General features: G+C 43.1%; 1 protein-coding gene across 2 annotated transcripts; it reads right to left on the bottom strand.

Moving 5' to 3' along the window:
- Positions 1-952: 952 nt before the first annotated feature.
- Positions 953-12,255, bottom strand: HNRNPU (heterogeneous nuclear ribonucleoprotein U). Of its 2 annotated transcripts, none has more exons than XM_030936109.1 (14): positions 11,153-12,255; positions 10,141-10,252; positions 9,980-10,053; positions 7,835-7,974; positions 6,789-6,888; positions 6,268-6,380; positions 5,554-5,817; positions 5,160-5,279; positions 4,292-4,420; positions 4,027-4,195; positions 3,453-3,707; positions 2,974-3,158; positions 2,526-2,597; positions 953-2,070 (listed from the first exon to the last, which is right to left on the bottom strand). In XM_030936109.1, exons 1-14 carry the CDS (start codon positions 11,841-11,843, stop codon positions 2,017-2,019), a joined length of 2,478 nt encoding a protein of 825 aa, XP_030791969.1. In that variant the 5' UTR covers positions 11,844-12,255; the 3' UTR covers positions 953-2,016. The 2 variants fall into 2 exon arrangements, with proteins under 2 accessions (XP_030791969.1, XP_030791970.1); XM_030936110.1 differs by having other exon boundaries at positions 11,210-12,061.
- Positions 12,256-24,549: the final 12,294 nt, after the last annotated feature.

Raw genomic sequence — 24,549 nt, forward strand, 5'->3', positions numbered from 1 at the left:
TATCCAAGACTTTTTAAAGGCACAAAGGACAACTTTAGGACACAACGCTGATTAGCATCGAAACCTGAAACTGTTCCTCTAGGTAAGCCTATGCAATCGTAATAATGTATACTGAAGAGTAGCTCAGGCCAGTGGTTCTTAGCATTAATTGCTAGAAAAGGTACAAATCCATGACACTATCTTCAACTGTTAAATATCCTATGTTAACTAAGGATTAGCCTTTGTTCCAAAAATGTCTCAACTGAACCTACACCATCACTTAAAACTCCAGCTTACAGCAAGAAAATTCCTTAGAAGTATGAATTCGTATTTAAGATCTGATTTTAAAGGGCTAAAACAAAATTCTAAGCAATCAGAAATATAGCAAACCTAAACTTACCAAAAGCAATCTAAAAACACCAAGGAAACACTAGACTGAAGTCAAATTTTAGTTCTACAGTTTGACTCCTGATTCCTCACTTCACATGGGTGAAGGGAAGATTAAAAGTGTTCTGTGCAAACCCAATATAATTACAATTAGGGGATCTAATGTTATTACAGAGCTACAGTCAAGTTAGCAGTGTTGTGTAGTAGTGACATCAATGACTGGCTTGCATGATGGCTTCTAAAAGCATCTGTTCCCAGAGTTTCATGTATCATATATATGTATATAAAATAATCAGTTGAGGACAGCATTAGCATTCTGTAAAGATGATAAACTCAGTGTTAACTTCTCCCAGCCAGTACCTTTTCCCCTCATTAAATATGTTAAAAGTTGTCTGGTGGGGAGGGGAAGGGAAGAATTCAACTTTACTTCATAATTATATATCAATTGTCAGTATACATTTAAGTTTTTAAAACCTAAATGTTCTATGCAGAGTAAATAAGCTGTCCAGAAAGCACACACTTAAAATTTCTCCTCTTGGGAGTTATATAAAGGGATTTTGAACCTTGATGGCGAGAATCCCAAAACAAGAGTAAAATGAATTCTTTTTATTGCAAACAAACGTCTAAATTAATTTCTCCACCCACTTTCTTTAGAAAGAAAAAGAAATCAGCAGGCTAAGGAGATACCCATTCAAGAACTGACATGATTAAAAATTAAGATATAAATGGGTGACTCACAATTTCATTAGCTTACAAAGATGGTGGAGTTAACTACTACAAGCACACTAGTTATACAGTATTTTGTGGGAGAAGGGCATACAGACATGGCTAACTTCATATAGATCCCATTAGACAACTGGATTTACAACAAGTTTTTTTAATAAGAAATGGGCAAAGCCAGCTTTCTTTTCAGAATCAAAATGCAGAACAAATGGAAAAATTATGGTATTTAACCTTCACAAGTTTGAGCCTCCACAAATAATGCAACCAAGGTTTACATTTTTAACAGCCCTTCTACATACACTCCATCTTCTCTATCTTAGTTCCAAGTTTTGGTTTTCAATCCCAATTATACCAATTCCATTGTTATTTAAGAAAAATCCTTCCCAGTTATTGTCAGAAACTACGATTTAGCTTACCCCCTCCACTACCCAGCAAACTAGAGAGGATGGAGTGTAATATGAGCAGTACAGAGTCTTAATGCAATTCATGAGGACCACTTAGTCCTTACATGAATCCGGTTGCTAACATTTCTATTATATTGTGACAATGACTCCCGACTGTTATTCTCTGTGAGAAATGGGGGGAGTAAATTCTTAATAAAAGACACCAGGTACAAAGCAACATTTTACTTCTGTTGTGATAAAAAAAAAAAGTCACATTTTACAGATAAAATGTAGAACCCTGAAATACTGACACATTCTCTTATCGTGCACAATGCTGAGGTTCTCTTACGATTCACTTTTAAACTGCAATTAAAAATGTACAAAAAAGAAAAGAAAAAAAAAATCAACCCACAAAGCTTCTAAAAAAGGAACCCGCAGGCACTTCCTCTTGTGGAATGTTTAAAAAGTTAGCCTACTAAAGAAAACAGTCGACTTCTTGTGAAGGTTTTGGAGAAATATGTATCAGTTCGTTTTATTTGGGTATTCAATAATATCCTTGGTGATAATGCTGACTCCATGGCTTCTGACCCCAGAATTGCTGTAAGAGAAAATTTTGTTTTTAAAGAAAAAACATCAATAAGCCACTCAAACTGTTTTTAGGAAATGACAATGAATCTAATTCAGAGTAATTTGCTGGAAACAAATTTATACCTGTCATACCTCTGATTTCTACCAAACCAGATTTAGTTTTAATATCCCATAATTATCAATACACATTACAAAACGAAACACATCATGAATTTGTTAGTTTACACAATTAAAGCTAACAGTAAAAAGAACTGTATATATTAAATAATATTACTTCATTTAAAAAATTAACTTATAGCAATCTTCAACCTATTTTGCCTTCAAAAGGTAGATTATGGCTACTACTGCAACACAATTCACACTTATAAACACTTCAATCCCTGGACAGGATCTTTTTCAAGACTGATAAATCTTAGGAACTCAAAATACAATTAATGTACATAAACCACATAAGAAATTACTTACACCCTGCTGCCACTGGTTGTAGCCCTGAGATTGATTTTTGTAGCCACGATTGTTTCCTCGTCCTCTGAAGTTCTACAAAAAGGAAATAGATCTAAGAGCTCTGAGCCCAATCGCTTGTTAGGTTTGCGGGGGTGGGAGAGAGGAGCAGAAATCGACAGGTTGCTAGCCCCTAATCTTAGGGGACAATACACAAATTCTGGATACCCTCTGCTGGTTTCTTAAATTTTTTACTCATTATGAGAAATGCATCTGACTTGTTAATTAATTAGTACACCTGAAAAAACTCAAAAATAAGTAGACTCATTTCACCATTACTAGTTCAATTTTCCTTATGTCAATGTCTATCATGTTCCTTATGGACTACTAAACACCCCAACATAAAGCTCACAACTTTCCAGATTAAGCTATAACAGGTCTCATCATGCTTCCAGGGATCTTTAATCATTACCTGGTTGTAGTTCCCTCTGTTGGGCATTCCACCTCTGTTGTAGTTCCCTCTGTTTGAATAACTACCACGGCCAGGAAAAACAGGGGCACGAGGGTATGGATAGCCGATTCCACCACTTCCACCGCCGCCACCACCTCTCTGTGGCATGTTGCCCCTCCTATTATATCCGCCACGATTCCCAGGGGCTAAAAAACAAGAGATGTTTTCGTTTCATTGCGTTGTACCCTACTTATACAGAAGACTCAGGATTCCTCTAGATTGTTCCTTTTTCTCCAAAAATAATTGTTAAAAGACAAAAGTAATGTTTAATTCTAACCATTAACAACATAACCTAGGTGTATTTACTATCAAATTACATGAATACTAGTTACTGTGACAGCATACCATTAATGAGGAAGAAACTTCAGCTATATCCAAACTATAAAATTATCATTTGTTTCAATCCTGAACTAAATACAGAACACTCAAAATTAACTTGCCTCCTCCTCTGAAATTTCCACCACGCATATTGAATCCTCCACGTCCTCTATGGCCACCACCTCTGTTAAACTGGTTCTTGCCACTCTTATTTTTATTGCTTTTCTTTGAGCCAGTGTTCTGTTTCTTTTCTGGTGGAAGAGCCTTTTTGCTTTCTTCCTTATATTGCTCCAAAAGTTTTTGGGCTTCTTCCTTCTGAAGTTCAACATAGGTTATTTCATCAAAGCACTCAGCTACCTCTGGGAGGGTAAAGTTTCCTGCAGGAAACAAAGTCGTATTATTAACTTAGAAACCCACCACAAATCCCCACAATCCTAAAGCTAACAAATTATTGAGGTTTAGTAACGTATTTTACTAAACATAAACAGAAATAGACCAAACACATATGCATATTTAACAAGTGCAATTGTAATTCACGAAGCAGTATTGCTGGAAAAAACGTTAACTTTTCAGAGGAGTAAGTCCTAATAGATTTAACAAAGTTACACAAGCAGTATATGTATAAAAAAATTTTTTTTAAATAAAAATAAAAAAAAGATTTAACACACTTAACAGAATTAAATTAAAATTCCATGCCTTTCATTTTGAGGACCGCATGTTCTGGCAGGTCTTTCCCCTCTACTTCTGCTTTCTTCTGTGTTCTTTGCTTATAGTCTTCATCTTTTGGGCAAACTACAACAGCTTTTCGCTGGAAGCCTGCGAACAGGCACATTTTTCTCCTCTGGGCAGCAGCAGACACATTTGTCTTAAAAAAAAGAAATTTATGTTTACAACCCTAAATGTTAATTCTACACCAATCTATCTAAATTATCAGTTAATATTTTTCATCTTCAAAGCATACCTGATCCAGAATAAAATTTCGCTTCTTTCGGGCAGCAATCTCAATAAATTTCCCAAGACACTGTGGGGCTCTCTGCAACAGTGTGTTCAGTTTTCCAGTATCTGCCATTTGCTTCTTAAAACCTGCCACCTATATTCAAAAGTTAAAATTTCCCCTTGAACTTGTGAATTTTAATAAGTTATGCTTTTTAAAATTTAACTCTCATCTATATGTAAAGCAGGCAACATTTTATAATTTAAGCATTACCTTTGTCCATTATTGTTACAAAAACAGGATCACTTAAACTATGTAACAAGATCCTACATCCTACACTTAATTCTTTTTAGCTCTAGAAACACTAGCAGCTCCTGTGCTCAAAAACACAGGAGCCTAGCCACTGGAAGGCAGTTTACCCTCACAGAGTTTACTTAAAGAACCAACTTAATCTTGCCTTTCCTCCCACCTTCTTAAGATATTAACAAGATGGATAGAGACAAAGGCAAAAGGTTTACCTAAAATACCTCCTGGTCTATCATTTTTCTTTTTTTTTTTTCTGATATAGAGTCTTGCTCTGTCGCCCAGATTGGAGTACAATGGCACGATCTCGACTCACTGCAACCTCTACCTCCCAGGTTCAAGTAATTCTCCCTGCCTCAGTCTCCCGAGCAGCTGGCATTACAGGTGCCCACTACCACGCTTGGCTAATTTTTTTATTTTCAGTAGAAATGGGCCTTTGCCATGTTGGCCAGGTGGGTCTCAAACTCCTGACCTCAGGTGATCCATCCACCTCAGCCTCCCAAAATGCTGAGATTACAGGCGTGAACCACCATGTCCAGCCTCTCCTCGTCTATTTTAAACACTGAGATCAGGCCCTAAACATTTTACTTACCATCATTTTATCCATAATAGTATTTGTGCCAAGAATGTTGTATTTCCCTGGATTTTCTGCTGCATGCTTAGTAACCCAGGTAGTTTTTCCAGCTCCTGGCAAGCCAATCATCATCACAACCTAGTGAAAATAAAGAAATGTCATTAGACACCACCTAATAATTCTTTAAATATTGTTCAAGGCCAATTTAAATATGTAAGTCTTCACAGCATACTAAGGGACAAAAATTTGTTAATGGAAAGAGTAACAGTCAACATAAGGGAGAAACACAGTTACTTAAGAGAAATATGTATAGCACAAAGTAAACAGACTAATCATCTACCTCTTCTAAATGTCATTTTGTGCCAGGCAAACAATATTCAAATGCCAGTTTTAAAAAAAAAAATTCGCTTACTTCACAATCTTTCTTCTCTTCAGGCCCCTTTGGTCCTCTAACTCGATCCTCTAAGGGGACATTCTGGATAAAAGTATACTCTTCAGGTATTGGAAAATATGGCTTTTCCTTCTGACCAAAATTAAATTCAACTGCACAGTTGTGGCAGAGAACATGCGGGAAGAGTGGCCGTCCAGCAAGAACTTCCTTACTGATTTTGAAGGCAATGCCAAGATCTTGTCCATTCTTAGCATAGGAGAGTTCCACCTCATCACTTTCAAAGTTCTGTTAAACAGAAAAAAATTCAACAGTTATCTGCTTCCTATAAACTTTCTAAAAAACTAATAATTAAAATTAGAAGCCAAGCTTATCCTGTGGGAGCTACAGATTAAACAACTATTAAGTGGCCTCTAAGGGCTACACAGTTAAGAAATCTGATGGTTACAAAACAATGAAGCACGTTATCTCCAGAACCAGAAACAATACTGACCTAGAAGCTAGACTAAATTTTCTAGGTCAATTTCATCTTGTTTTTAGTCAAAATAAAATTAGTGAGTTCCTCAAAAATGTCCTGTATTTTCCCAATTCAACTGCTGAATAAGTCTTTATACTAACCCAGGGACTGGTGTATTTATGTTGCTCCTATTGAATATTGACCTCAATAAAGCTTCTTAAAAGTTCCTAGATATAGCTACTAATTTGTCATTTATACATAGAAAGTTAGCTTTAACTTACAGCAAAACATGTAATCACATCATTTTCATCAAACTTTTCTCCATAATCTTCAGTCTCACAGTTGCATGTTTTTATTCCTTTTAGAGAATACCCGTAAGAAAATTCTTCTTCACCTAAGAAAGTAATTAACCTTCGTGAAGTATATTTTTAAAACAGTCCAAAGACTCATCTATTTCACTACTTAAAATGTAGGCTACGAGAAATGAGCATATAACCTAATCACCTATCACTGACACTGTTACTTTTCTACCTCTGTACCAGAATTGATGAGTTAGGAGGGATATATATACTCAGAGACCAAATTAGTTGACAATTTGCATATCATGGGTAAGATTTTATTTCAACCATAAACTAAAATGTAGCCTGTGCCTACTATGTGCTAATATTACTTGTCTGAAGTATTAACAGAATAGATAAAAACAGACAAAAGGCTTAGAATGCCCTCTAGTCTGGTTAAAAAATAAGGATATCAGACCCTCCTAAACATTCATGAGCCCACATCAGTTAAAAAGAATCTTTACCAAGTAACATTCCACTTGTAGTTAGTGACCAGCCAATACGAACTTCATGTATGTCAATATCTTTTGTATATAAATGCCTTACTGGGATCTTCTCTGTAACCTGAAAGTCGAATCATTAAATAATTAAAATCATAAACCAAGGAGGTAACCCCTTAACTCTGGCTTATTTCATAGGGTCATGAGCGAATCTTCCTCTAGCTATAAATACAGAGATGGCACACTCTAGATCACCCCTAATATTTGTAAGAACTTTCAACCGATGTGCTTATAACTTGAAATTTAAAGAGTTAAATACTTATTTGACCCATATTTAAAAGAATAGTTAATATTTTTACAGTTCATGTTGTCAGTCTTTAACTTAAAGCCAATTAAAGGATACATTTAACGTTTTTCTCGCCAACAAAACCTGTAATCTAACCAAATTTTATTTTTAACTCTTTGGTGGCCCTTTCAAATGCTTGATAAAAATGAAGTACCCTAAATAAAAAGTTGCCTAGCTCTGCATGTCAAATTCTAACATAACAAACTTGATTAACTGTCACAACAAAATGAAGGTTCCAGGTTCCTCTTTTAATTTACAGGAAGCTTCAAAAATAAGTTACCTCTGATAACTTAGCAGTATGAAGCACCTGTAATTCCAGCATTCTGGGAGGCTCAGGCAGGCAGATCACTTGAGCTTAGGAGTTCAAGACCAGCCTGGGCAACATGGTGAGACCCTGGCACTATTTTAAAAAGAAAAGATTAAAAAAAAAAAAAGGCTGGGCGCAGTGGCTCAAGCCTGTAATCCCAGCACTTTGGGAGGCCGAGGCGGGTGCATTACCTGAGGTCAGGAGCCCCATCTCTATTAAAAATACAAAAATTAGCCAGGTGTGGTGGCACGTGCCTGTAGTCCCATATACTTGTGAGGCTGAGGCAAGGAGAATCGCTTGAACCCAGGACGGGGAGGTTGCAGTTGAGCCTAGGTCGCACCACAGCAATCCAGCCTAGGGGACAGAGTGAGACTCTGTCTCCAAAAACAAACAAAAATATCATAAAATTGCATTTACCTTCATCTCAAAACACACTTTGCCTTTTGACACACCATAAGATGCTCTTCCTCCAGCCCAAAGAAAAGCGAAACTCTCCATTGTAAGGGAAGAAGCACTGAGACGATCTCTTGATATTTTAAAATGTAGATCACAATTATCTGTAATTATATCAAATACTGTGTTACTTTTGACATCCAATGTAAACATATCTGCTATGTAGACAAAACTTGGTTATTTACTTTTTGCATGTACTTAACGCTGCACAACTTTTCTCCACATCATGCTGTTGTTCCAATTTTCAGTTTAAAGCCCCACTCCCACCAAGTCACTCCTGTTAAATTATGTACTGAAAAGTAAACTGCCTCTGAAACTAGTACCAAGGTTTAACATGTATATTTTAAGTATTTAAAATAATCAAGACAATGTGACATTAATACATACCTGCTCTGCTCTTTACCTTGATTTAGAGGCAAGCAGTAGAGGATAGCAGGAAATCAAAGTGAAGCATGCCAGAACCAGGTAGATTTACCAGTGCCACATTAAAACTGAAGGGAGGCCACGACCAAATTATTTTAAAATAGGAGTATGAGCTGCTGTTGATCCTGCACCAGGGCTCTAGCTCCTAAATTCTTTTTCTAAAACTTGTGAAGAGACAGCCTAAATCTATGAAGTACAAACCTGGCCGTCTAATGCTGTTAATAGTGCAGCATTTTCGGTCCTCTTTACCCAGGACCGCCTGTTCAACAATTAGGGATTAACTGCTTCCCGGATTATCCAAATCCAAAATGTCTTTAACCTAGCTACCTATGGGTCACTGGCTCATTAACATGCACCTTCTCAGACTTCTCACTTCCACAGCTAAAGTCAAGCTGGAATTCGATTTTTTTTTTTACTGATCAGAGAAAAATAAATCTAGAGTCTGGAATTTTTCTTAAATTAGAATTTACTGTAATCAACAGAATTTAATTCAACAGATTGTTTGAATTCAACATTGTAGTTATATTGACATATTCCTATCTGATTTGCTAAAAAATCTAACAATTACATTACCTGCATGAGTCACCACTTCACTACCTTGCCAATTGCTAGCAACTTTTTATTTACACAACCCAGAATTTCACATAAAACTTTCAAATCAACTAACTCCTTTTTCACCTGCAGTTTTTTATTCTAAAAAGACTCAGATGACTATCTCAACCTTCTGTAAAGGACATTCCAGTAAGAAAGAGTTTTACATTTACACTCTTACAAATCTGAATAAAACCAAATTGTACAAGAAAACATGAGAAGCTAAGCTTCAATGCCTTCCATCTAACAGAGCAGGCTGACACCACAGCTGATACTTTCAAACAGGTATTTCTATTCTTTGGTCTATTTATCACACCCAGAGTTGTGAATTCTGATCACTAAACCAACTACTTTTTTTTTTATAACAACAACAAAAAAAATGCAAGTCTGACAGTCAAAGCCCACTTAGAGGTTTGCAATACTTTCTCATACTCAATTGCAACCCAACTGGGTGAAGTAGCAGTATTTACAGTGCTGCACTGCCATTGATACCATTCGCTGCTGAAGAAAGCTAGTGGCCCAGTGATAGCCCACTGCTGCTGCCTCAGGTCTTTGGAAGAAATCAACTTATGTTTAAAGCAGCAGCTACTGAACTGGAATTGAGAACAAAAGAGCAGTTATTGAAAAAGTAATATTACAATCTTTTAGAATAGGGAATATACTTGTGCGCTAATGGGAGAAGTCATTAGTAAATATTTAACTAGCCCAAATAGCTCACTTAATATAATTCCACAAAAAAATGAATTACTTTATTGTAGAAGCCTGTAAGGCTAAATTATAGGTAGTGTTACAAGTTTCCGTTAGCTAGTCAGAAACTGGCATTAATTTTACATTTCCTAAGAACGAGAACTTTCAAGTCATAAAAATATGAAACTCCTAGAGCCTGTAAACTAATCCATTTGATACAACTGATGCCGTGCTAAATATTAAACTACTAGGTTCTGAATATAAACCATTATCTCTTCCTGCTTTTAAAAAAAACTAACCCAACTTTTGCTGCACTTAAGCATTAAGTTTTCTAACATTTTGGAAGCAAAAAAAAAAAAAAAAAACCATCACCGCATTTCATAATTGGGGAGAAACAGCTTCACTTACAAGTATCAAGACAAACCACTGTGTCATCGAAGTGTTCATCTTCTTCTTCAACAGGTGGCTGAGGAGATTTGGCTCTGAAAGACAGAATTGTCTCCTGATACAGCTTTCCGATCAACGAAGGAATAAGGGATGACAAGTAAAACTAGGTGAGCATCCTATACCTGCTATACTTGTTCTCTTCAATGTACTCAAAATATCCACGGCCATGATCTTCTCGTGGTCTTTTAACACCCCTCTTTTTATCTCCGCCTTTCTGTTCTGTTTTGCCGTCCCCTAAAACACACAAGACCCCCATAAGAGGCCAAGCCGCTAAACAACAACAAAAAAGCGCTTTTCAGTTCCGAGAAGCAAAGCAGCTCGACTTTATCCTGCTTTATAACTGAGGTTTTCACCGAGGACTCAAATGTGAACTGGAAGAACAATCAGCTACGAATTGGATTGGCGCTAGTGACGCAGTCTAAAGACGTTACTACTTTTGCCAGTCTCCTCGATGATTCGAGAAACCCAAAGAAAAACTGCGCGGCCCAGGCCCGAAGCCCACGTGTATCCCGACCCGAGCGCAGGAGGGGGAGGGGCCGAGCCCGGCGCGGCGGCGCTCCCCTCCCCCGCGGGCCCGCGCTCCCCGCGGCCGCATTGTACTGATCTTCCGCCCCCCGCCCCGCCCGGCTCCTCCCGCAGGAAGTGACGTCACGCCGAGCCCCTGCGCTCCTTGCACAATACAGCGGCGAGGAGCCGCCAAAGCGCGCCCGCCCCGGGACCTGGGGCCTCTCCCCTCCCCCCGAGACATGTGCCCGCACCGCGCGCACGCAGCGCGACGGCGCCACCGCGGGCCGACCGGGCTCCCTCCCGCCGCCCGCCCGCGGCTCCTCCCCCTCCAGCGGCAGCTGCAGCTCCCCCCTGCTCTGCAGCCACATAATGGAGGCGCTGCCACCGCCGTCACACACACACACACACACACAGACACACACACAACGCGCGCGCGCGCACACGCCCCGAGCCCGAGGCCTCTCGGCTAATCTGGGATTCCCCGCGCCCCCTCCCCCACCCGCCACCCTCACTGCGGCCCCCGCCCGCCCGGGGCTCCCTCCCCCTGCGGGGCTCCGGCAGGCCTGGGGCACGGTCCCCACCCCGCGCGGGCCTCCCGCCGCGCGCAACGTACAACGCAGCACTCACCCGCCGCCGGAGCCCCGGGGCGACCGCCGCCTCCGCCGCCTTCCGCCTTCTTCTTACCTCCCGCCTGCTGCTGGCCCTGCCTCGCCCCGGGCGGCGCCACCGTCACCGCGAACAGCGAGGTGGGGCCGCTGCTCTTCCCCGCGGCCTCCTTGGCGGCCCCGCGCTGCTGTGGGGTCTGTTGCTGCTGCGTCGCCGGCGGTTGAGGCTGCTGCTCCCCGTGCCCGTTCTCGTCGCCCGCGCCTTCCTCTTCGTCCCCGAGCTCATCTTCCCCTTCCTGGAAACCCTGATCGTCGCCGTTCTCGTCTTCCGAGGCGGCCTCCTCCTCCTCCATCGGGCCCGAGTCGGCCGCCCCCGCGGCCCCGTTCTCCTCTCCTAGCTCCATCTGGTCGCCGTCCAGGGCGGAGATTCCTTCCTCCTCCTCTTCGTCTTCCTCCTCCTCTTCGTCGCCGCCGACCGCGGCCTCCTGCTCGAGGCCTGCTCCCGAGCGCCCGGCGGAATCCCCGCCCAGGTCTAGGCTGCCGTTCCCGGGCTCCATGGCGGGGCGGCCCCCGGCCTCCTCGTCGTCCAGCGCGGCCTGGAGTCGCTCCATGAGCTCGGCCTTGAGACCCTTGTCAGAAAGGCGTCGCTTCTTGAGCTCCTCTTTCAGCTCCGACACCTTCAGCTTTTTTACATTAACAGGCGAGGAACTCATGGTGAGGGCCCCGATTCACCGCTAGGCGCTGCCTCAAACTCGGCTCCGCTCACTCTGCCACTGGTGGCGGCTGCTGCGGCTGCTCCTCGGCCCGGGCGGCGGCTGCGGCTGCGGCTGGAGATGGGTTCGTGCTGCAGAGCGGATCCGCCTGGTGTCGAACGGCGCCAATTCCTTTCACCGAGTTCGCGAGGGAGACGCGGAGACTCGCCTGGCGCGAGCGAGCACGCAACGTCCTCTCGCAGGGGCGGCGCCGCGCACGTAATATAGGCGCCCCGCCCCCTGCGCTGACGGGAGCGCTTCGCAGGAGGAAAGCCGGAGCGCGCCCACGCTCGGCCCCGCCCATTACCGTACTTACCTCCCTGCCCCCACCCCGAACCCGGGCCGAGAGCGCGGCGCAGGCCGCGCAGTGCGCTTCCAATTGGGACTGAGCAAATGGAGGAAAAGGAAACCGCCTTTCAGTTAAACCGACTCACTGCACAATCTATTGGCCTTTCTGGGTCTTTGGTGGCTATACTCGTTTGACTTTTCGCCTTCCCAGCCTGGAGGCTGCTTTATCCAAATGCTTTCTTCAGTCCTCAGCTTGGCATTTCAACCCGAATCCGCCTTTTCTTCCATCTTAGATCTGCCTTCTTATATGTTTCTCCAGCTTTTCGTTTAAAACGCCTTCAAATCGTATTTCAGTTTTGACTGGTGTAACACACATTGGCAACTTACACACAGGGGCTCTTTTCCGCATAGTACTGTATTTGATTTAATACGTGTAAGTCCTGCTTTGCGAATTGGATTTTAAGTTCGAGAAGGGCAAGGGCAGAGCCGTTCTTTTGTCTGTTCCATACCCCAGGTGCAGGGCCTGGGAAGTAGAGGCTTTGCTTACTACTCCATACTGCAAACCCTAGTTTACCAGCCTTTGCAGGGCAGCTATTCTCATGCTCTTAATAACCCTAAACAAACCTCAGAATTGCATTTCCAAGTTTTCTGTACCTACCACAAAGACGGACCTCCAGTAAGGCTTGTTCTGTCCACTTTAGGACCTGGTCATCGGCTATGAAGTCTCAGTAGTTAACCATGAGGGTGAGACCCAGCTAGGTCGTTGATTATAGGCCCACTTGATTCTCTTGCTATTCCTGCAGAAATACTCTTGACCAAATCATTCTGAAACTTAAAGTTCATGAAAAATCAAGGGCAGTGATTTTGTTAAAAAAAAAAAAAAAAATGGACTATCGCTCTTGAAAAGAAATCCGTTATTTTGTGTGTTAGAAGTTCACTTTTTCGCTTTAAATAAAAGATGTGATGTTCCCGAAGTTTTAGACAGGGAAGTCAGAATTTAGATTCGTGATAGAAGTTAACATCTTAAACCCCAGATCATCTGCAGTGTCCAGCCAGTGTTCCATCTGACTAAGAAGATGGTTTATACCCACTGTTTGGTACTCTAGGTGGCACAATAATATTGCCCCATTATTAATTTGAAATTTGGAAGTATACATATTGAAATTTCTCCCATAGGCTAATGTGATTTAACTGATTGATGCATTTTATTTTTGAAGTTTATTTTCAATGGCTTTTATGAAGCACTCTGTCATACCTTGCAGCCATGTATACGTGAAATATTAACATTTGTGAAATGATTTGACTTGAAATTAATGGACTATGTACGGTAATCCCCAGTTCAAGTTAAGTGGTGAGGCGAGCCCCCAAAATAGAAACTTCCAAACAGTGCCAGAAACTCATTTTAGCCTTTGGTATTAATGTCTTTGAAGGTTATAAATATGCCACAAACTTGAATTTGAAACTTATTTATTTTTGTTCAGAAATGGGAAGAGAGCTACAGGGGGCTTACACGTTCACAAACTAGGTAATTAATCCCTTAATGAATCAGTTAAATACAATTATGATGGTTCTTTAAATTTATGTGTCCTAGATATTATTTACACTTTTAAATATTAGCGATATGAAAACAAATTTCGTTCACTGGAAAACACTACGAAAACAAAGTTTGCATATCTACGTATACTAGATTTCTAACAGTCACTCTTGGAACATTAAGTCAGTTGCAATAATAAACATGAAATACAACTTTTGATGCTCACGAGAAAGTTCCGTGGCTTTATCTCCAAAAGTTTTGGAGACCTTTAGAGCTGGATGGGGCCTGGAGATCGACCATCAGGCCTGTTCATTTTACTGCCCAGGAAGCTGGGACCCTCACTCGCACACCAATGGGCTTTCCATTACATTGTGCTGCCTTAGACATTTGAAAGAAAAACAGTTTCTGCTCAAAGAACCATCGTCGTACTATCCTTTTCACAAACGGGAAATATGCCATTCCATAGTCTGTGTTACCACTTCAAAGTACAAATGGTGACATCTTATTGATCATTTTTGCTTCTTATATTTTTAATGTTGTCATGATAGTCCTGCTCTACAGAGACCCGTTAAAGTGCAGGTCTCTTCCTGTGAATCTCTGAAGGACCTACAGGACACTTTAAAATCCCTCTTGTGAAATTCTAGAGGCTACCAAGAATACTGCGTGGGGGAGGAGACAAGTTAATTCTCAATAACAAAAAATGATTCGAGAATGACCTGGGAATAACTGATCTGTGAGAGGTAATTACAAAGTTATGGTGCTCTGCATATCTAGCTTACGTTTTTGAGGTTTAAGCAAAAGAAATGCTATAGTTTGTCACACAATTTATTCAGCAAATATTTTTTCAGTACCTTCTCAAAAACTTTTCTTTTTTTTTTTTTTTTTGAGACGGAGTCTTGCTTTGTTGCCCAGGCTGGAGTGCAGTGGCACGATCTCCCGCTGACTGCAAGCTCCGCCTCCCGGGTTCACGCCATTCTCCTGCCTCCGCCTCCTGACTAGCTGGGACTACAGGCGCCCGCCGCCACGCCCGGCTAAGTTTTTTGTATTTTTAGCAGAGATGGCGTTTCACCGTGTTAGCTAGGATGGTCTCGATCTCCTGACCTCGTGATCTGCCCGCCTCGGCATCCCAAAGTGCTGGGATTACAGACGTGAGCCAAAAACATTTTATAGTAATAAAGATGAGGAAGTTCCAGAGATCTACAGTTAACAAAGTATCTTGCATTTAAAAATTTGCTGGCCGGGGGCAGTGGCTCATGTCTGTAATCCCAGCACTTCGAGAGGCCGAGATGGGAAGATGACTTGAGGCCAGGAGTTCGAAACCAGACTGAGCAAGGCAGTGAGACTCCATCTCTACAAAAAATTAAAAACAGGTGGCTGTGGTGGTACGCCTGTAGTCCAAGCTACTCAAGGGGCTGAGGTAGTGGGATCACTTGACCCCAGGCAGTCAAGGCTACAGTGAGCCGTGATTGTACCACTGCACACTAACCTGGACAACAGAGGGAGACACTGTCTCAAAAGAAAAGAAAAGAAATAAAAAGAAAAACTCGTTAAGATCTTATGTTAAATGTTCTTATCCACCCCCGACCAAAAAAAAAAAAGAAAGGAAAAGAAAAGAAAAGGCTGGAGTGGTGGCTCACACCTGTAATCCTAGCACTTTGGGAGGCTGAGGTGGGCGGATCACCTGAGGTCAGGAGTTCAAGACCAGCCTGGCCAACATGTTGAAACCCCATCTCTACTAAAAACACAAAAATTAGCCAGGTGTGGTGGTGGTCGCCTGTAATCCCAGCTACTCAGGAGCCTGAGGTAGGAGAATCACTTGAACCTGGCAGGCGGAGGTTGCAGTGAGCTGAGATTGAGCCACTGAACACTGAACTCCAGCCTGGGGGACAAAGCAAAACTTCGTCTCAAAAAAAAAAAAAAAAAAAAAAAAGCCGGGCGCGGTGGCTCACGCCTGTAAACAGCACTTTGGGAGGCCGAGGCGGGCGGATCACGAGGTCAGGAGATCGAGACCATCCTGGCCAATATGGTGTCACCCCGTCTCTACTAAAATACAAAAAAAAAGTAGCCGGGCGTGGTGGCGGCGCCTGTAGTCCCAGCTACTCCGGAGGCTGAGGCAGGAGAATGGCGGGAACCCGGGAGGCGGAGCTTGCAGTGAGCCGAGATCGCGCCACTGCACTCCAGCCTGGGCGACAGAGTGCGACTCTGTCTCAAAAAAAAAAAAAAGAAAAGAAAAGAAAAAGAAAGAAAGAAAAGAAAAAGAAAGAAAGAAAAGGAGCCGGGCGCAGTGGCTCATGCCTGTAATCCCAGCACTCTGGGAGGCCAAGGCGGGCGGATCACCTGAGGTCGGGAGTTTGAGGCCAGCCTGACCAACATGGTCTCTACTAAAAAAACAAAATTAGCCGGGTTCGGTGGGTAATCCCAGCTACTAGAGGGGCTCAGGCAGGAGAATCGCTTGAATATTGGAGGCAGAGGTTGCGTTGAGCCGAGATTGCGCCATTGCACTCCAGCCTGGGCAACAAGAGCAAAACTCCATCTCAAAAAAAAACAAAAAGGACAGTTACACAAGGAAACTGTTGGAGGCAATGGGTATGTTCACTTTCCTGAATGTGGTGATGGTGACATGAGTGTGTATATCTGTCCAAACTCACCAAATATGTATATATTTATTAGTTATATGCAGGGAGTTTTTTTGTGGGTTTTTTTTTTTTTTTTTTTTTGAGACAATTTCACTTTGTTGCCCAGGCTGGAGTGCAGTGGAACGGTCTCGGCTCACTGCAACCCCCGCCTCCCGGGTTCAAGCAATTCTTGTGCCTCAGCCTCCCTCGTAGCTGGAATTACAGGCGTTCACCATTACCCCCGGCTGATTGTTTTTTTTTTTTTTTGTATTTTTGTAGAGACGGGGTTTCAGCATGTTGCCCTGGCTAGTGACGAACTACTGAGCTCAGGCAATCCACCCATCTTGGCCTCCCAAAGTGCTAGGATTACAGGCGTGAGCCACCGTGCCCGACCATATGCAGTTTTTGTATACCAATTATACCTCCATAAAGCTGGGGAGGTTGGGGGAGGAAGACAAAGGAATTCAGGTAACATTGGAGCAAAGACCTGGAAGAGGTGGAGCAAAGAGCCCCCTGCCTGCGGGGAATCTTGGGAAGTGGCTAGGAGAGGAGAGAGGAAACACAGATCACCAGCAGCCTCCTGGGTGGTTTTGTAGAGGACTTTGGCTTTTGCTTTCTGCTATGGACTGAATGTTTGTGTCCCCACAAAATTCCTGTGTTGAAACCTAATCCCCCACTGATATTAGGAGGTGAGGCCTTTGGAGGCAACTGGGTCATGAGCATGGAACCCGCATCAAAAGGATTAGAAAATTTATACAGGGCTGAAGAGACCAGCGTGCAGCGTCTTCTGCCCTGCGAGGACACAGCAAGAAGCCACCCTGGGTGAGGAGGGGGGCCCCCGCCAGTCACTGACGCCGCTGGGGCCTTGACCCTGGGCTTCTTAGCTTCCAGAACTGTGACCAGTAAGTGTCTGTTGTTTATAAGCTACTCGGCTTACGATGTTTGTTAGAACAGCCCAAATGGACTAAAACACCTCCAGGAGGAGGGAAGACATGGGATGTTGTTGGCAGAGTGACATGAAGGGACAAGAATGCTGAATTAAAAGGACTCGAGAGGCTGTTCTATTTAACTTTGTTTTTGTTTGTTTTGAGACAAGAGTCTTGCTCTGTCACATAGGCTGGAGTGCAGTGGCGTAATTTCAGTTTGCTGCAACCTCTGCCTTCTGGGTTCAAGCGATTCTCCTGCCTCAGCCTCTCTAGTAGGTGGGATTACAGGCGTTGGCCACCATGCCCAGCTAATTATTTGTATTTTTAGTAGAGACGGGGTTTCACCATGTTGGTCAGGCTGGTCTCGAACTCCTGACCTCAAGTGATCCACCCGCCTTGGCCTCCCAAAGTGCTGGGATTACAAGCGTGAGCCACCACGCCCGGCCTTAACTCTGTTTTTGTTTTTGTGTTTTTTTGTATAGCACAATCAAGCCCAATTTAAATTAATCAAAGACGCATAAATATACTGAGATACATTTTCCAATGTATTTTACAAAAGATGTAAGAGTCAGAAACACCTCCAAAGTATTCTGTACTTAAAGTGGACATTTTCACATAGACAGACAGGAAAGCCCAGCTGCAAGGGAGGAGGTACCAAGTTCTGGTTAGAAGTTTTTGGCCGGGCGGGGTGGCTCAAGCCTGTGATCCCAGCACTTTGGGAGGCCGAGACAGGCGGATCACGAGGTCAGGAGATTGAGACCATCCTGGCTAACACGGTGAAACGCCGTCTCTACTAAAAAAAAAAAAAAAACAAAAAAAAAACAAAAAACAAAACAAGAAGTGCAAACTTTCAGCTCAGAAAGTTGAGGCTGTACCACATGGTCGCTGTGTGATTTTGCACAAGCTATTTTTCTGTCCATGCCTGAGTTTACTCATGTATGAAAATGATACTTGCCACCTGAAGTTGTTGGGGAAATTCAACAAATAACTGAACACAGTGCTTGGCACAAAGTAAAAGCTCAAAAAATAGTAGTCTTCGTTAGACGCACTGAGCCATTTTAGTCAGTTAAAAATCTATGATTGATTGGCTGGCACCGTGGCTCATGCCTGTAATCCCAACACTTGGGGAGGCCAAGGCGAGTGGATCACCTGAGGTCAGGAGATTGAGAACAGCCTAGCCAACATGGTGAAACCCCATCTCTGCTGAAAATACAAAAATTAGCCGGCGCCTATAGTCCCAGCTACTCGGGAGGCTGAGATAGGGGAATTGCTTGAACCTGAGAGGAAGAGGTTGCAGTGAGCGGAGATTTTATCACTGCACTCCAGCCTGGGCAACAGAGCGAGATTCCATCTAAATAAATTAATTATTTTTTTAAAAATCTATGATTGGCTGGGCGCGGTGGCTCAAGCCTGTAATCCCAGCACTTTGGGAGGCCGAGATGGGCGGATCACGAGGTCAGGAGATCGAGACCATCCTGGCTAACCCGGCGAAACCCCGTCTCTACTAAAAAATACAAAAAACTAGCCGGGCGAGTTGGCGGGCGCCTGTAGTCCCAGCTACTTGGGAGGCTGAGGCAAGAGAATGGCGTAAACCCGGGAGGCGGAGCTTGCAGTGAGCTGAGATCCGGCCACTGCACTTCAGCCTGGACGACAGAGCGAGACTCTGTCTCAAAAAAAAAAAATGTATGATCGAGTGGTTAATACTAAATCTTATCAAGGAAATTATAACTATACATATTTTGTAAGTTATCAGTGAATTGTTCATGGTAAGATGTCAATCTGGGAATAAGTGAAGCAAAGTCTAAACGTAAGTGTGTAGGTTGGGTGCAGTGACCTACACCTATGATCTCACTATTCTGAGAGGCTGGAGGTGGGAGGATCTCTTGAGGCCAGGAGGTCAAGACCGGCCTGGGCAACATAGCAAGACCCTGTCTCTAAAAAAAAAAAAAAAAAAAAAAATTATTTTTTATTAGCCAGGCATGGTGGCGAGTGCCTGTAGTCCTAGCTACTCGGGAGGCCAAGGTGGGAGGATGACTTGAGCCTAGAAGTTGAAGGTTACAGTGAGCAGGCTGCGCATGGTGGCTCACACCTATAATCCCGGCACGTTGGGAGGTCAAGGTGGGCGGATCACCTGAGGTCAGGAGTTTGAGACCAGCCTGGCCAACATGGTAAAACCCCCTCTCTACTAAAAACGCAAAAAAATTAGCTGCGTTCAGTGGCGGGGGCCTGTTATCCCAGCTACTAGGGGGTCTCAGGCAGGAGAATTGACTAGCTTGAACCCTGGAGGTGGAGATTGCAGTGAGCCAAGATTGCGCCACCACACTCCAGCCTGGGCCACAGAGTGACACTCCGTCTCAAAAAAAAGGTTACAGTGAGCAATGATCATGCCACTGCACTCCAGCCTGGGCAGCAGAGCAAGACCCTGTCTCCAAAAATAAATGTAAAAAATAAATTAAAATGTTAGTATCAGACTTGACTTCTACGCCCAGCGCTGTTATGATAACCAACTGTGTGACCTTGGGCAAATTGCATGACGTCTCTGGATATTAGTTTTCTTGTCTACAAATGAAGCAGATCAGGCCGGGTATGGTGGCTCATATCTGTAATCCCAGCACTTCGGGAGGTCTAGGTGGGAGAATGGCTTGAGCTCAGGAGTTCGAGATCAGCCTGGGCAATATAGCAAGACCTTGCCTCTACTGGAAAAAAAAAAAAAAATTAGCCGGGTGTGGTGGCGCATGCCTGTAGTCCTGGCTACCCGGGAGCAGGGAGGTGGGAGGATCCCTGGAGCCCAGGAGATGAAGGCTGCAGTGAGCTGTGATCACACCACTGCACTCCAGCCCTGGTGACAGAGCAAGACCCTATTTCAGGGGGAAAAAAAAAGGTGGAGTTAACTAGATTTGTAGAGGCCCCCTCAAGCAGAACCTTCCATGAGTTTCGTTTTTGCTGATTTGAAGAAGACTGTAAATGGGCAAGCATCGTTAAACTTTGAAATGGTAGTTTATTCATATTTAGCTTTTACTTGTTATACCTAAAACTTTGCTCTAGAGTCTCACAGTATTTTACAATTAATTAGCAGACCTGAAATTTGAACTACTGTACTATAAGCTTTGAATTTTAAATGGTACGAAATATTCCTATTTACATGAGATTTGTGTACCACAATAGGCTAAAAGTTTTAGGTTTTTTTAGAGACAGCGTCTTGCAATTTTGTCCAGGCTGGACTTGAATTCCTGGGCTCAAGTGATCCTCCCACCTCAGCTTCCCGAGTAGCTGAGACTTAAGGTGCACACTGCACCCGGCTTAACAGGCTAAAAGTTTTAAAGTAAATGGCATTTATTTGAGTCGTCTTATCTTTGATGTTATGAATCTCTGTCCTCATGTAAATTATGTAACTTCTGTAAAATAAGATGTGCCCATTAGAAAAGAAAGTGGTAGGAAAACTAGAATCACGTGATTAATAGTAAGATGTCAGTGCTTTCCTGATAACTAAAATATTTACCAGGTGAAGACTGCTAATGTTCACCAAAACTCAGCTTCCACAAAGGAAATAACCATTCTATCTATGGATAATCAATTTCACAGGCGTCCAGTACATTCACCATTATGCATTCATACATGACAAACTGTTGACCTACTTGTGACAGACGCGTCCATGGAAAAACTAAACACTCTGTGACACTGCTCCCTTTGCACCCACTGTACCGTTTTCAGACTGTTTATGTTACTGTCTCCTCCATTAGATGATAAACTCTTGGTTTCCAGCACCAACTCACAGCTACTCAGTTTATTTATTTATTTTTTTTTAATTTTATTTTTATTTTGTTTATTTTATTATTATTATTTTTGAGATGGAGTCTTGTTCTGTCGCCCACGCTGAAATGCAGTGGCTCGATCTCGGCTCACTGCAACCTCCGCCTCCCAGGTTCAAGTGATTCTCCTGCCTCAGCCTCCCGAGTAGCTGGGACTACAGGCACCCACCACCACGCCCGGCTAATTTTTTGTATTTTTAGTAGAGACGGGGTTTCACTGTGTTAGCCGGGACGGTCTCGATCTCCTGACCTCGTGATTCACCCGCCTCAGCCTCCCAGTGCTGGGATTACAGGCATGAGCCACCGCACCTGGCCTTATTTTTTTTGAGACGGAGTCACGCTCTGTCACCCAGGCTGGAGTGCAGTGGTGCCATCTTGGCTCCCTGCAACCTCTACCTCCCAGGTTCACGCCTTTCTCCTGCCTCAGCCTCCCAAGTAGCTGGGATTACAGATGCCTGCCACCACACCCGGCTAATTTTTGTATTTTTAGTAGAGATAGGGTTTCATCATGTTGGCCAGGCTGGTCTCGAACTCCTGACCTCAGGTGATCCGCCTGCTTTGGCCTCTCAAAGTGCTGGGATTACAGGCGTGAGCCACCGCGCCCAGCCACTACTCAGTTTATACTTCTTTTTTTTTTTTTTTTGAGACAGGGTCTTGCTCTTGCTGTGTCCCCCAGACTGGAGTGCAGTGGCGTGATCAGTGCTCATTGCAGCCTTAACCTCCCAGGCTCGGGTGATCCTCCCACCTCAGCCTCCCAAGTAGCTGGGTCCATAGGCGTGCACGCCACCACACCCTGATAATATTTTTATTACTTTGGTAGATATGGGTTTTTGCCATATTGCTCAGGCTGGTCTGGAACTCCTGGGCTCAAGTGATCCTCCCACTTTGGCCGCCCAAAACGTTGGGATCACAGGGATGAGCCGCCGCACCTGGCTAATTTATATTTCTTAAGCCCAAATGAACTGCTTTTCTTTGTTCTGACTTTGATCCTATCTGACATAATGCTTACCCCAATGTGAACAAGCAGGAAAGTTCCATAAAGCACCAGTCGTTGAGGAAAAAGTGCTACCTGTTCATAAGAAACTTTGGTGCAGACTACTATGAGGAAGAATTTCAATTCCTGAATGAACCAGCACCTTTGCAACTTAATAAGCTGGGCTTCGCTGAACTAAAAAGCTTCACAAGCACATAAAGGATTTTTTCCTCAAAACAATTTTACTGTGTTAAGAATAGTGCATGTAGGCTGGGTGTGGTGGCTCACACCTATAATCTCAACACTTTGGGAGGCCAAGGTGGGCGGATCACTTGAGGTCAGGAGTTAGACACCAGCCTGGCCAACATGGCAAAAACCCATCTCTACTAAAAATACAAAAATTAGCAGGGGGTGGTGGCGGGTGCCTGTAGTCCCAGCGACTTGGGAGGCTGAGGCAGGAGAATCGCTTGAACCCAGGAGGTGGAGCTTGCAGTGAGCCGAGATTGTGCCACTGCACTCCAGCCTGGGTGACAGAGTAAGACTCCATCTCAAAAAAATAAAAGTCTTCCAAGTCCAGATAAAAGCACCATCAAAAAGTGTTATCTGTGATCTAGCAGATGACTGTTATCTGGACAAGCACATAGAAATGTCAGAGATTCTAGACTGGCGCTGAGCAATACAGTAGTCACATAGAGCTATTTGAATTTAAATTAATTAAAATGAAATAAAATCCAAAATTCAATTCCTCATTTAGACTAGCAGCATTTCAAGGGCCTCCATGGTCATCGGTCTCATGTTGGATAATGAATGTTTTCAGCATCACAGAAAGTTATTTGGGATAGCACTGTTATAGACTGTTTCAAAGGTCTGATTTATACCAAGGAGGGAACTGTATAGTCTATATGTGACTCAGTAGCCAGACTAAATGGAAAGTTGGCCTCAGGAATGAGAGAATGGGAGTAAAAGTGTGTGGGATCGTATGTGTGTGTATGTATATGCATATATATAAAACATAACATAAATATATAATATACATGGAACAACATAAATGTCTATAAATATCGTATATTCATAGATACGTACATAGTCAACTCCCAATTCACCCATTTATCTATATAACAAATATTCATTGAACATCTGCTATGAACCAAGTATTATACTATGTGCAAGGAAAGCAGATGTGAATGACCAGTCCTGGGCCTCCAGGAGCTTGCAGTTTGCAGAGAACAACAAGCCTTAACTAGATACTATGGAACACTAGCACGGCTACAAGGGGAGCTAGCCGTCCTGACCACCTACTGAGCTATTGTCTGCAGGACTCCTAATGGTGTAGGTTTGTACACACACCTCCCCCCACACAAACATTCACATGTGCAAAAACAAAACAAGACAAAAATTCACACACACACTCAAGAAGCCAGTTATATGACATTTGCAAGTAAATAGTAATTAGCTAAGATTATCTTATATCATATTCATTATTCTATACACAGAGCTGCCTATCATTTGCAGACTTCTGCCAGCTGATAATTAAGCAGGTCTTCCATCAAAAGCTGTCAGGTTGGGGAAAAAAAATCCAAACTAAAATTGTCTCCTGCATCATCCTAATTGCCAAGACACTGTGCATACTCATAACTTTTCCGCCTTTTTCCTGCTTTCACTTTGCTCCATCTAAGCACACATTAAATAGGCTATTTTTTAAGTCTGGTGTGTTTTTTCCTGATCCATTTATTTGTGCTGTTAACTGCCAGTTATTAAGTGCCTGTGCCACGGTACCAGGCATTTATACAAAATACCTCTAATCTTCATTGAGGTAGGAATTATTATTCTCCATTTATAGATATGGAAACAGAATCAGAGGGGTTAAGAAACTTGGTCAAGATGGATAAATTGTAAACTGAGATATCAAATCAGGGCTGCCTGACTTTCTTGCCCAAGCTCTTTCTCCTGCACCAAAAAGTTGAAATCATTAGAAATTTGAAGTTATAAGTGGCATAGTCTGTTCCAGTAAAATTGTATACTATAGAGTCCTGGAGAAAGAGACAGGCACATCAGGGATTGCATTACAAGAGTCATATGTGATAGAGGCATGTATTCGGTACGGGAGATGAAGCAAGGAGCTTCTTGGGGGCAAAGGGACTTAAGTTGAGTCTTCAAAGAGTGAGCAGGGCTGAGAGAAAGGGAAGGACATTCCAGGCGGGGAGGAACCACCTTTACAAAGGCATCGAGGCAAGGCTCATTCCTGTGGCTGTAATTCAGAATGAATGGACATGCTTGCAGGAACAGGGCTAGGAAATGATTACAGTGGACAAAGACGTCGACGAGGAAGCAGCCAGCCAAGCGAAGAAGTTGGAGCTTCATCCACTAATAAAGAGGTGAGTAGTGAGGGGATTAAAGAATGTTAAGCTGAGAAGTAGCACGATCAGGTCTGAATTTTAGGAAGATCATGTAGGCATCAGAGTGTTGAGAACGCACATGTGCACACGTGTCGTAAGCAGGAAACATAAATAAATAGCAACAGG

This window comes from Rhinopithecus roxellana, chromosome 8 (genome assembly GCF_007565055.1).
Source record: "Rhinopithecus roxellana isolate Shanxi Qingling chromosome 8, ASM756505v1, whole genome shotgun sequence".
Lineage (NCBI taxonomy): Eukaryota > Metazoa > Chordata > Mammalia > Primates > Cercopithecidae > Rhinopithecus > Rhinopithecus roxellana.